The 14,439-nt window shown below is 44.2% G+C and overlaps 1 protein-coding gene across 25 annotated transcripts in view; it reads right to left on the bottom strand.

Moving 5' to 3' along the window:
- The window catches only part of nrxn2 (neurexin 2), a 540,133-nt gene that overhangs the window by 275,616 nt on the left and 250,078 nt on the right, over window positions 1-14,439 (bottom strand). For 13 of the 25 annotated variants that reach the window (XM_062965405.1, XM_062965382.1, XM_062965398.1 and 10 more), the window contains 3 exons: window positions 11,109-11,135; window positions 4,910-5,029; window positions 1,812-2,196 (listed from right to left, as the gene is read on the bottom strand). In XM_062965405.1, the coding sequence (XP_062821475.1) occupies window positions 1,812-2,196; window positions 4,910-5,029; window positions 11,109-11,135 (532 nt within the window). The remainder of the gene's footprint in view (window positions 1-1,811; window positions 2,197-4,909; window positions 5,030-11,108; window positions 11,136-14,439) is intronic. The other 12 variants (XM_062965383.1, XM_062965399.1, XM_062965395.1 and 9 more) reach the window with 4 other exon arrangements.

Raw genomic sequence — 14,439 nt, 5'->3', positions numbered from 1 at the left:
TACACACACACACACACACACACACACACACACAGTACAGTAGAGTCTCGCTTATCCAACATAAACGGGCCGGCAGAATGTTGGATAAGCGAAAATGTTGGATAATAAGGAGACATTAAGGAAAAGCCTATTAAACATCAAATTAGGTTATGATTTTACAAATTAAGCACCTAAACATCATGTTATACAACGAATTCGGCAAAAAAGTAGTTCAATACACAGTAATGCTATGTAGTAATTACTGTATTTATGAATTTAGCACCAAAATATCACGATGTATTGAAAACAGACTACAAAAATGCGTTGGATAATCCAGAACATTGGATAAGCGAGTGTTGGATAAGTGAGACTCTACTGTATTTATATTCTGCCCTTCTCACCCCCAAGAGGACTCAGGGCGGATCACATTATATACATATAGGGCAAGCATTCAATGCCCATATACACATAGAACCGAGACAGAGACAGACGCAGAGGCAATTTAACCTTCTCCTGAGGGGATGTTCAATTCTGGCCACGGGGGGGGGGGGGGAGCAGCTGCTTCATCATCCACTTTGACGACTATCTATACACAAATCCTACATTAACAATTTCCTCATTCCAATGTCATAAATTAGTTAAATTTGCCTCCCCACTTTATAAGTGGTAACTTATTTCCTACTTGATAGATGCAACTATCTTTCGGGTTGCTAGGTCAGCAACGAGCAGGGGCTATTTTTTATTTTTTTAATTGATGGGTGCTCACCCTGCCACGGGCTGGCCTCGAACTCATGACCTCATGGTCAGAGTGATTTATTGCAGCAGGCTGCTCACCAACCTGCGCCACAGCCCGGCCCCATATATATATATATATATATATATATATATATATATATATACACACCTATCAGAGCCAGTCCAACAATGAGGCGAATTAAGTGGTCGCTTCAGGTGCAAAACATATGGGGGTGCAGTCGAGACTGCTTTTTCTGTTGATTTGTTGTAAAACATGATGTTTTAGTGCTTAATTTGTAAAATCCTAATGTAATTTGATGTTTAATAGGCTTTTCCTTAATCCCTCCTTATTATCCAACATTTTCGCTTATCCAACGCTTTTATTTTTCAGTGATTGGTTTGGGGGGGCGCCAAAATTCTGTTCGCCTACACTTGAAAGTTACCTAGGGTCGGCTCTGATACCTATGTACAATTGTCTGTCTTGTCAGTGTATTAATGGCACTGAATGTTTGCCATATACAGTAGAGTTCCGGTTATTCGACATAAACGGATGGGTTGAATGTCGGATAACCAGAACTGACGAATAATAGGGAGACCCTATTATCCCGGCAGGCCGGTTTATGGAAACTCCGTGCATGTTGCTGCCTACTGTACATATAATTGTCTGTCTTGTCAGTGTATAAATGGCACAGAATGTTTGCAATATACAGTAGAGTTCCAGTTATTCGACATAAGTGGGCAGGCCGAATGTCGGATAACCAGAACTGATGGATAATAGGGAGACCCTATTATCCCGGCAAGCCAGTTTACGGAAGCTCCGTGCATGTTGCTGCCTAGCAATGTGCATGGAGTGCCTCCAAAGGGCCAGCCTGGCACTTCGGATAATACGGTAGGTCGGATAACTGGAAGTCGGTTAACCAGAACTCTACTGAATGTGTGTTCTGTGATCCACTCCGAGTACCCTTCAGGATGAGAAGGGTGGACTATAAATACTGTAAATAAATACTGTAAATAAATAAAGGTGCAAAGGCCAAGTGGGTAGTTATGGTGGAATGTAGCAGAAAGGGAGGGGAAGGGAATTATGCCCCAAATCTCACCCCTTGACAAGCTCCACCACAATGAAGTCGTTCCCATTGCCGCTGTTGAAGAGGATGAGCCCGTCCGTGGCTGTGGTCTTGAACTGGAAGAAGAGGTGCATGGAGGCGTAGGCTTGCAGCGTGGCCAGCGCCAAGTAGCTGGCTTTGCTCTTGAAGGTGACCGGGTCGGCGATGATGCTGCGCAGGCCAAAGCGGGCATTCAGCTCACAGTAGCTGATGTCCCCGTTCTTGCAGAGGTCCATGTAGGGCAGGCCGTTGAAGACCAGGCTGCTGAGGTGGCCAATGAAGTTGGAGGGCACCACCGAGATGAAGCGCCGCTCCGTCATGATGCCCGTCTCGATGTTGTGGAACTCCAGGCGGGTGTGAGCCCCAGCCATCTGCCCTGCTTGGGAAGAGAATTGGGGGGTGGGGGGTGGGAAAGAGGGGTGCAGTGTTAAAATTGAGCCAAATAGGGAAAGGGAGCCCCAAAGAAAGGCTGTTGTGGCAAGAACTACCGTATATACTCGAGTATAAGCCAACCCGAATATAAGCCGAGGCACCTCATTTTACCACAAAAACACCTGGGAAAACATTGACTCCAGTATAAGCCGAGATACCAATAAAATTACCGTATATACTCGAGTATAAGCCGAGGCACCTCATTTTACCACAAAAAAACTGGGAAAACATTGACTCCAGTATAAGCCGAGGGTGGCAATTTTCAGAAATAAAAATAGATACCAATAAAATTACATTAATTGAGGCATCAGTAGGTTACATGTTTTTGAATACAGTAGAGTCTCACTTATCCAACATAAACGGGCCGGCAGAACGTTGGATAAGCGAATATGTTGGATAACAAGGAGAGATTAAGGAGAAGCCTATTAAACATCAAGTTAGGGTATGATTTTACAAATTAAGCACCAAAACGTCATGTTATACAACAAATCTGGCAGAAAAAGTAGGTCAATACGCAGTAATGCTACATAGTAATTACTGTATTTACCAATTTCGCACCAAAATATCATGATACAGTGAAAACATTGACTACAAAAATGCGTTGGATAATCCAGAACGTTGGATAAGTGAATGTTGGATAAGTGAGACTCTACTGTATTTACATCACGCTCAAATTTAAGATAAGGCTGTCCAACTCTGATTAAATGTAAATGTGCTTATGTATCCTTTTAATAATAGAGTAAAATAATACATGTAATAATAATAATAAATACAAGAAAATAATACATGTAATAATAAATAGACTAAAAGTACGAGGATATTGGATGAATGGATTTTAAGCATATGTTTTATATTTTATACTGTATTTAAATGTTTGTAATAGATTTTATATGCTGTTTGTTTTTAATGATGAGTCCCCTTCGGGGTGAGAAGGGCGGCATATAAATGTAGCAAATAATAATAATAATAATAAATAATTGTCTTGTTATGTTGTTTTTGTTTATTGTTGGAATGTTTTACATTGCTGTTAAATTTTATACATATAATGCTATGTTACGTTGTTGTTCGGGCTTGTCCCTGTGTGAGCCGCCCCGAGTCCCTTCGGGGAGATGGGGCGGGGTATAAGAATAAAGTTTATTATTTATTATTTATAAGAGGTCTGAATCCTAAGCAGTTCCTCCACTTGTCAACAACAGCCCCAAAAGCATGTCACGTTGGCTGTTTACACTCAGCTCCTAATCCGGAATGTTTTGCTCAATTCACCCTCAAGTGGCTAAACCTGGGTATTGCTGGTTTATGAAGCCACTGAGGAGATGAATATAAGGTCCCTTACTTTCTTCAAAATGTCTTGCTGCCACCTGGTATCAGGAAAGGAGAACTGCAAGAACACACCAAGAAAGCCTCCTGAGAACTGCGAGAGGTGAGATCCCAGAGAAGGAATAGAGTAGTGGTTCCCAACAGGCCTCAAACGAAGACACAACAAGCCTCCTGACTGCTGCTTCTCCTCCTCCTCTCTCCCGCTGAGGTTCCACATGGAATGGCTCTGCTCAGCGGGAGAGAGGAGGAGGAGAAGCAGCAGTCAGGAGGCTTGTTGCTGTGCCTTTTGTGGGTAGTCAGCCTCTCCGCTCCAGACATCCCCGTTGCCTCAGCACTATGAGGGTTTTGAGAAATCTGTCATCCCGTTGCAACAGTGTAGTGTCATGATCTCCGATCTTTGACATCTCTGGACACAGAGCAAGCACTGACAAAGAACAGATGCCAGCCATAAACGGGCGAGCCATAAAACCTCAATTATCCTCTGGTATGTGAGAGCCCCTATATAGATGGGCTACAGAGAAGATTCTGGTATTCTGTACAATAAAACCTGTTGGAATCTACCAGTGTCATGATCTCCGATCTTTGACATCTCCGGACACAGAGCAAGCGCTGACAAAGAACAGATGCCAGCCATAAACGGGCCAGCCATAAAACCTCAATTACCCTCTGGTATGTGAGAGCCCCTATATAAATGGGCTACAGAGAAGATTCTGGTATTCTGTACAATAAAACCTGTTGGAATCTACCAGTGTCATGATCTCCGATCTTTGACATCTCCGGACACAGAGCAAGCGCTGACAAAGAACAGATGCCAGCCATAAACGGGCCAGCCATAAAACCTCAATTACCCTCTGGTATGTGAGAGCCCCTATATAAATGGGCTACAGAGAGGATTCTGGTATTCTGTACAATAAAAACCTGTTGGAATCTACCAGTGTCATGATCTCAGATCTTTGACATCTCTGGACATAGAGCAAGCGCTGACAAAGAACAGATGCCAGCCATAAACGTGCCAGCCATAAAACCTCAAATACCCTCTGGTATGTGAGAGCCCCTATATAAATGGGCTACAGAGAAGATTCTGGTATTTTGTACAACTTGTAGGAATCTACCCAGCGTGTGTCTTGGTGCTTTCTTCTGGGGAAGACTTACCCACAGCACAACTGGAAGAAGAGAACCTAACAATTTGTACAGAATCACTTACTAATTCCTCCCTCCATGTTGCTGTAGGCAGGAGCTAGTAGTAACAGTGAGCCTGCAGAGCATATTTTAGTTCTTGGGAACCACTGGTGGGAGAGTCTGTTCCCTCCTCCCATGTGACGTCGGCCTCCTCCTCGGCTTACCTTCCACGGTGACGTTGTCCACCGAGAGCTGCAGGTTCTTCCCCCGCCGCACCACGCGGACCGTGTGCCACTCATTGTCGTTGAGCTTCTGGCCGGCAAAAAGGGTCTCGGGGCCTTTACCTGGAACAGGGCAGGCAGGACGGCGGGGTCAAGGGAGCGCGGCCAACCCCGGGCCCAGCTGCCCTCCCCCCTCCAAAGCCCCTCTCCCAGAAGAATCCTGGGCAAGACCCTCCCAGTTGCCCAGTTTCGCCAGACCTTGCACCTCCAACAACACCCTCTCTCACTGCACACACACACACAGACACACAGGGGCATTTTGTGTAGCATCTCCCATCTAGTCTGGGGAAACATTGAGCCCTAGAGTTGATGCTGCTCACTGTAGGCAAAGTGATTTGTTACAACGTTGGATGAGGATACTCGTTTTGAAGGCAACAAAACCATATGGCCAAGACCTTGGATGGGGACGGAAGCGTGTGTATGCATGTATGCAACTCCCTTCTGTTGCAAACCATTCCTGTTTTCAGAGAGAAGATACAGCAAAACTGATAAATTCAGCTCACTCCTCCACCCCATAATATTTTCATGGGGAGATGGTGCCACCTTGTGGCCATATGTTGGAACTGCAAAGAGATGTTGTCAACCAATGGGAGATTCTTGAATCCTGACGCCACCCAGTGGAGAAGGTGAGGTACTGCTGAACTTGGAATGTATTATTGAGCTGATTTTTCGGGGTGCCAGAAATGAGCCTGATGGGATTAATCTTTAGCCCTTCTAGACTGCAACTCCCAGCATAGCCAATGGCAAGGGGTGGTGGAAGTTTCCGTACTATGCTGCCTGACATAGTATGGCTGGACATCCTCCCCCTAGTAGCCTTTCCTTGAGAAGATGTGGTTTTCTCTCACTGAGAGATGCGATTTTTTTGGCATCGTTTGCCTATGTTAATGTATGGACCATAAGCCAGAAAAATAGTAAACTATTGCCTATGTAGCTCTGCCTCTGCATATATCATATAGCCTTTATATAGAGAATATAATATATATATCGTGAAGCTGGAAAAATGTTTTAAAAATGCCTCTGAGTCTGTCTAATGTATGTTGTTTGTCTGTTGGCATTGAATGTTTGCCATATATGTGTTCCTTGTAATCCGCCCTGAGTCCCCTTCGGGGTGAGAAGGGCGGAATATAAATACTGTAAATAAATAAAAAAAATATAAGCACTTTGTATGAACCAAAGTAGTATGTGCAACACAAGGCCTGTGCCCCTCCCTTCCTGTGAGCTGGTGCCTTTCTCCAGGAAGTTCCAGAGAGAAAAGAAAGCTCAGAGTAAACAAGTTAGGTCATTGGTATCACTTGTGCCAAGTAGGTTTGGAAGGTGAGGAAGATCCTCAGCCATTGGTCAGTTTTGGATAAGCCGAGACATATATATTCTTTGTTTGCTACAACATGCTTTGCGACGGCCATTTGTATGGTACGGACCCACAAAATGTGGGTACCTACGGCTGTTTTTGCTTTATCATCAGCTGTGATAATAAAAGGCTTGTTTTATTGCTCTCTTGGAATTCTCTCCTTTACTTCCCCTCCGGGCTAGTCCCTAACATTAATACAAACAACTGTTCATTGGCTGCAAATAAAATTTTTGTGATCCTAACAGTCCAATAATCCAATAGTTTTAAGTAGAAGCTTGTGGAATTCTCCGCCCAAGAGATCACCAAACTATTCCATAGGATACAGCTATGGTAGCTGAAGTGGAATAATACTCCTATAACTGCGTGGCCCCAGGATAAAATGCTTTATAACAGGGCTGGGCAAATTGAGGCCTGAGGTGTCTTCATGCCCGTCCCCAGGTGGTTTATCTGTCCTATAAACATATTATTATTATTATTATTATTATTATTATTATTATTATTATTATTATAATATATGTAAAGCAAAGTGAAGAACCTGCTTTGATTGAAGTCAAAAATCAGAAACTCCTCAAAGCACAGCAGACAAAATCCAGTACAAGAAAACCGCACTACAAACTAGAGCTGACATTTGGCACAACAAAACATTGCATGGAATGTTCCTTGACAAAAGCTGATAAGGAGAAGACCTGACTATGGCTCACAAATGGGACCCTGAAGAAGGAGACAGAAGGCCTGATCCTTGCAGCCCAGGAGCAAGACATCAGGACAAAGGCCACTCAGGCCAAGATCGAAAAATCAGCTGATGACCCAAAATACAGACTGTGCAAGGAAACCGACGAAACCATTAATCATATCTTCAGCTGCTGTAAGGAAATTGCACAGACAGACTACAAACAGAGGCACAACTATGTGGCCCAAATGATTCATTGGAACTTATGCCTCAAGTACCACCTCCCAGCAGCAAAGAACTGGTGGGATCACAAACCTGCAAAAGTATTGGAAAATGAGCACGCAAAGAGACTGTGGGACTTCCGAATCCAGACTGACAAAGTTCTGGAACACAACACACCAGACATCACAGTTGTGGGGGAAAAAAGGGTTTGGATCATTGATGTCGCCATCCCAGGTGACAGTCGCATTGACGAAAAACAACAGGAAAAACTCAGCCGCTATCAGGACCTCAAGGTTGAACTTCAAAGACTCTGGCAGAAACCAGTGCAGGTGGTCCCGGTGGTGATGGGCACACTGGGTGCCATGCCAAAAGATCTCAGCCGGCATTTGGAAACAATAGACATTGACAAAATCACGATCTGCCAACTGCAAAAGGCCACCCTGCTGGGATCTGCACGCATCATCCGAAAATACATCACACAGTCCTAGACACTTGAGAAGTGTTCGACTTGTGATTATGTGATACGAAATCCAGCATATCTATCTTGTTTGCTGTGTTATACAATAAAATAATAACAATAACAACAATAACAATAATATCACACAGTCCTAGACACTTGAGAAGTGTTCGACTTGTGATTTTGTGATACGAAATCCAGCATGTCTATCTTGTTTGCTGTGTCATAATAAAATAATAATAATAATAATAATAATAATAATAATAATAATAATAATAATAATAATAATAATATCACACAGTCCTAAATGCTTGGGAAGTGTTTGACTTGTGATTTTGTGATACAAAATCCAGCATGTCTATCTTGTTTGCTGTGTCATAAAATAATAATAATAATGATAATAATAATAATAATAATAATAATATCACACAGTCCTAAACGCTTGGGAAGTGTTTGACTTGTGATTTTGTGATACGAAATCCAGCATATCTATCTTCTTTGCTGTGTTATACAATAAAATAATAATAATAAATAATAATAATAATAATAATAATATCACACAGTCCTAAATGCTTGGGAAGTGTTTGACTTGTGATTTTGTGATACAAAATCCAGCATGTCTATCTTGTTTGCTGTGTCATAAAATAATAATAATGATGATAATAATAATAATAATAATAATAATAATAATAATAATAATAATAATATCACACAGTCCTAAACGCTTGGGAAGTGTTTGACTTGTGATTTTGTGATACGAAATCCAGCCTATCTGTGTCATACAACAATAATAATAATAATAATAATAATAATAATAATAATAATAATAATAATAATAATATCACACAGTCCTAAACGCTTGGGAAGTGTTTGACTTGTGATTTTGTGATACGAAATCCAGCATATCTATCTTGTTTGCTGTGTCATAAAATAATAATAATAACAATAATAATAATAGTTACTTACTATACCAATTAATTCACAAACTTCTGTCCCAAATGAGAGATATATTTTCACAACTCACCTTTGTTCACATTAGCTCAGTGGCTGCCTTACTCCATTGTTTCTCCATCCAATTTGCTACTCTGTACACAGTATAATTTTCTAAGCTGGCCATTGGAACATTCTGATAAATTGCTGAGCCAAATGCTGGCAAAACTCATAGTAGGAAGTCCCGGGTTCTTGGCACAAAAGGAAATAAAGCCGAGAGCAGCCATTCCCAAACTCTAGTCCTCTGAGGATTTTTGGCCTTCAACTCCAGCTGCCTTTGATGAGTGATTAGGGAGAGATCCAAAACATCTGGAGGACCTGAGCTTGGGCTGAGAGGATTGGATGAATATCACCAGCCAATGCAAAAAAGGAACATGGAATCTGTATGGCAAGTAACAGGGTTAAGAGACATGGCTGGAATGAATTGAGAAGATATAGGCTTGGAAGTAGGAGATCACTGTTTGGTGAGATCAATGCTTCTTCTCTGTTGACATTGATGGACATGTTTGTGTGCACGATCAAAGAAAGTCCCCAAGTCATTGCAAATCAATCCAAAGAAACCAATGGATACATCAGGTAAAATATCTGTGCAAAATCATGCCCATGTATGATCTGTATCTGGAACTCACCTGGAATGCTACTGATTCAATATACAGTAGAGTCTCACTTATCCAAGCCTCGCTTATTCAAGCCTCTGGATAATCCAAGCCATTTTTGTAGTCAATGTTTTCAATATATCATGATATTTTGGTGCTAAATTCGTAAATACAGTAATTACAACATAACATTACTGCGTATTGAACTACTTTTTCTTTCAAATTTGCTGTATAATGTGATTTTTGGTGCTTAATTTGTAAAATCATAACCTAATTCGATGTTCAATAGGCTTTTCCTTAATCCCTCCTTATTATCCAAGATATTAGCTTATCCAAGCTTCTGCCGGCCCGTTTAGCTTGGATTAGTGAGACTCTACTGTAGTTTGGTTTTCAAGAGTGGACGAATCTCTCCATTTTGGTTTCATGTTGTAGCTTATGTTCCTTGTCTTATATTTATTTCAGTCAGTTAATGTGTGTGTATGAGTTTGGTGGCGAAGTGCGTTAAAGTGCTGAGCTGCTGAACTTGCGCAGGTTCAAATCCGGGGAGCGGAGTGAGCTCCTGCTGTTAGCTCCAGCTTCTGCCAACTTAGCAGTACGAAAACATGCCAATGTGAGTAGATCAATAGGTACGGCTCCGGCAGGAAGGTAACGGCGTTCCATGCAGTCATGCCAATGGTCACATGACCTTGGAGGTGTCTACGGACAACGCCGGCTCTTTGGCTTAGAAATGGAGATGAGCACCAACCCCTAGAGTCGGACACGACTGGACTTAACGTCAGGGGAAAACCTTTACCTTTAAACACTTTGCCAAGGAGAATCATGAAATGTTCTCATATACCCTCAAGCCAATCAGATGAGCAACTGCAATAATAATAATAATAATAATAATAATAATAATAATAATAATAATAATAATAATAATAATAAATATAATAATATAAATAATAATAATAACAACACACCAGACATCACAGTTGTGAAAAAGAACAAGGTTTGGATAATTGATGTTGCCATCCCAGGTGACAGTCACATTGACGAAAACAACAGGAAAAACTCAGCCGCTCTCAGGACCTCAAGATTGAACTGCAAAGACTCTGGCAGAAACCAGTGCAGGTGGTCCCGGTGGTGATGGGCACACTGGGTGCCGTGCCAAAAGATCTCAGCTGGCATTTGGAAACAATAGACATTGACAAAATTACAATCTGCCAACTGCAAAAGGCCACCCTGCTGGGATCTGCACGCATCATCCGAAAATACATCACACAGTCCTAGACACTTGGGAAGTGTTCGACTTGTGGTTTTGTGAAACGAAATCCAGCATGTCTATCTTGTTTGCTGTGTCATACAACGTCATAATAATAATAATAATTATTATTATTTATATTCTCACTCCGCTCCTGGGATTTGAACCTGGGACCTTTTGGTCTGCAAGTTCAGCAGCTCAGTGCTTTAACACACTTCGCCACCGGGGCTCTGGCAAAGTGTTTACATGATGATGATCCAGATGGAGGCATCTTCTTCTCCAGTAGAGACCATGATGGTTGATTTTTCCTTGCAGATATTCCCACCTCTAAGGCCCTAAGCCTTGACGTGGCCTTCATACATTGGTGCCATGATGATGATGTTGTACGCACAGGGGAGCAGCCCTTCTCGCCTTATTCCATCCTTCCCATTTCACATTGCCTTTGGAGCCTCTCAATCTCTCTCTCACACACATACACACACATACATACCCATAACCAGCACCCGCAGGATGAAAGAGAACAAGTCAAAGAAGAGAAGTAACAAACCAACCAACCAAGAAAGCAAAAAAAAGGGTATAAAAGAAATGAGAGAGAAAGAAAAAAATAGCAACTTACTGGGGTTACAGCCTATCCTGACACAGTCTGAGATGGGGGGCCGGGGGGAGGGAGAGAGAAGAGAACAAGAGTTTTATATCCTTCAAGGTAACATTTGCAACCAAACACCCAAAAATAAAACCAAGGCAGCCCACCATCCGGGGACAGACGCACGACAAGGCGGACACTTGCTTTGGCACTGAGGTCGGTGCATTGGAAGAGGGGGAGAGGTCCCAATTTTGCCACATTTGGGGAGGTTGTTGCAAGACATTGACGTTTCCTCCAAGTCCAGCACTGCGAGGAAGATGGGGAAACTGTGTTGTGCCATATTGATTCACCAGCCACTACCCACAAATGCCTCCGTCCAGAGTGAAACATGCTACGATGTGGCCGGTGCTGCTCACCTATTACCCACTGGAGGTTGGGTAACCAATAGCTCACCCATTGATTCACTTTGGAAATGTTGGGAGGAGGAAAGAGTCTTGGGATTCCCCAGCCTCTTTTCCTTACTGTTTGGGATAGGACACCTCCATGTGGCAAGTGGCTACCTTGTAAAGGCCAGCTGTGCAGAACGGGGACGGGGAGAGACTTGTGGTGGGACTTCCTCAATGATGACTCCTTTTCATGGTTATCAGAGAGAGAGGCCGAATGGTTGACTTCAGTCCTGGCACTAAATTGGCTCCAAAATGCCCAAGCGCAGGATGCACGACATACTTGATGCTCAGGACTGGAGCGCAGCTACCAACTCTCTGGTAATCACACAAAGGACCCTTCAATCATACAAGTTGTAAGTTCACGACAACTTGGTTGCTGTGAGTTTTCCGGGCTGTATGGCCATGTTCCAGAAGCATTCGCAAATTTTATCATTTGTGTATGTTTTTGCTCACTGATGTATTGTATATTGTTATTGTTTATATCTGGGAGCCGCCCCGAGTCCCCTTCGGGGGAGATGGAGGCGGGGTATAAATAAACTTAATATCATTATCATCATCATCATCATCATCATCATCATCTCCTGATGTTTTGCCCACATCTATGGCAGGTATCCTCCGGCAGGATGCAGACAGGCTTTGAAGCTACAAGGCCATTCAATGCTAATCCAGGTGTTTTTCTCTGTGTCAGGAGTGACTTGAGAAACTGCAAGTCACTTCTGGTGTGAGAGAATTGGCTGTCTGCAAGGACATTGCCGAGGGGATGCCTGGATGTTTTGATGTTTTATTATCCTGTGGCAGGCTTCTCTCATGTCCCTGCATGGAGCTGGAGCTGATAGAGGGAGCTCATCCGCGCTCTCCACGGATGGATTTGAACCTGGCAGCTTTCAGATCAGCAACCCAACCTTCAAGTCACAAGGCTTTAATCCACTACGCCACCGGGGGCTCCATAGTTGTTGTGGTAAAATTAGGTGCCTCGGCTTATACTCGAATATATACCGTATATAAACCTCACTAACCTAGTTTCCAACAGACCTCACAACCTCTGAGGATGCCTGCCATAGATGTGGGTGAAACGTCTGGAGAGAATGCTTCTGGAACATAGCCAGACAGCCTGGAAAACTCGCAGCAAGCCAGTGAAAGCCTTTGACAATACTTTGCAACAACTGTTGGAGTCGGCGAGAGCAAAGAGTCCCCAGAGGGTAAGCAATAGTTTGGAAAAAGTAACACTTTTTGGACCACAACTCTCAGAATTTCTGAAGAAGGATTCTGGGAATTGTGGTAAAATCAGTCTGTATATTCTCCAAGCTTTGCTTTGGAGACAGCGGTGGGAGTGATGTGCTCAAGTCTCTTCAGTATTGGGTTTTTCTTGCTATATAGGGGGTCAGGGTGGGAATGAGGAGCTGCACAACTGGCCTCGGCGTGCGTCGTCAACCGCTACAGAAGAGTGGATGCAAACAGCCACAGGACCAAAAAGACCCTTCCCATGGTCTTGGAGGCAGGGAAAAGGTCCCTTTCACATTACACAGCCATAGCACTTTAGAACCCATTAGTGCTCCACCAAACTTCAAACCCCAGTCCTTTCCAGGATGGAGTTATAGTATCGAGAGTGATAGTTGTGCATTGTGAAAGAGACCCTAAAAGGAGGAGAGTCTTTAGGGGAAAGGGACGGAGGTCACGTTGTGGTCAGGCACATGGGACAGAGCCCTCGGTCACCGTGGCTGTTTGCGCTGGGCTGGCCATATATGTCCCAGTGAAGGGTCAAAAACCAAAGGGATGGGGAGGGGGAGAAAATAACCATATTTTGGAGCTTTCGGAAAACAATAGTGTTGCCTCACTTACCACGGGAGTTACGTTCCAGGACCACCCGTGATAAGTGAAAATCCGTGAAGGAGGGACAATATATTTATTTTAATAAATATACCGTCCCTCGCTACCTCTTTTAATGTACTGCTCGAAGCTGTGGCTAGGCCCTTTTGTGGGAAGGAGAGCTGTATGGCCGTGGCCCATGTCCGAGGAGCCTCCAGAAAACCCACAAAACAACGAGTCCGCAGAAAGCGAACTACGAAGTAGTGGGAGAACACTGTATAGCAGTGGTTCCCAAACTTATCTGGCCTGCTGCCCCCTTTCCAGAAAAAATATGACTCAGCACCCCCTGGAAAGGGGGCGTGGCTTAGACAGGTGGGTGTGGCTCCTGCTCAAGAGGGCGGGGCTGAGCCTCTCCCCTAGTCCAAGATGCAGGGCTGGGAGAGGAGGTGGGCGGGGCCACAAATGGGCAGCCAGGACTGGGATGGACGGAGTCACAAGCACTGAGGCAGGGCTGAGCTTCTATCCCTGTCCTGTGGTGCCTGCTAGGACACAGGGGGCGGGGCTAGAGGAGGGGGTGGGGCCTCTTTTCAAGTGCCTGACAGGGCTGAACCTCTATATCCCGCCCCCGTGTTCTAACAAGCACCTCAGGGGAGGCTCAGCCTTGTCTCGCGCTCTTGGGAAGAGGCCCCGCCCCCACCTCTAGCCCTGCCCTTTAGTCCTAAAAGGCCTCTCAGGAGAGATATAGAGGCTCAGCCCTGTCTCACGCTCTTGGAAGGAGGCCCCGCCCCCACCCTTAGCCCCACCCTTTAGTCCTAAAAGGCCTCTCAGGAGAAATATAGAGGCTCAGCCCTGTCTTGGATGCTTGGGAAGAGGCCCTGCCCCCACCCCTAGCCCCGCCCTTTAGTCCTAAAAGGCCTCTCAGGAGAGATATAGAGGCTCAGCCCTGTCTCGGGCTCTTGGAAGGAGGCCCCGCCCCCACCCTTAGCCCCACCCTTTAGTCCTAAAAGGCCTCTCAGGGGAGATATAGAGGCTCAGCCCTGTCTCGGGCTCTTGGAAGGAGGCCCCACCCCCTTCCCTAGCTCCGCCCTCTGTGTCCCAACAAGCGCCTCAGG

Source organism: Anolis carolinensis, unplaced genomic scaffold (assembly GCF_035594765.1).
Source record: "Anolis carolinensis isolate JA03-04 unplaced genomic scaffold, rAnoCar3.1.pri scaffold_14, whole genome shotgun sequence".
In the NCBI taxonomy this organism is placed as follows: Eukaryota; Metazoa; Chordata; class Lepidosauria; order Squamata; family Dactyloidae; genus Anolis; species Anolis carolinensis.
Note: the sequence above shows the minus strand (reverse complement) of the source record. Positions and strands in the feature narration are given on the sequence as shown.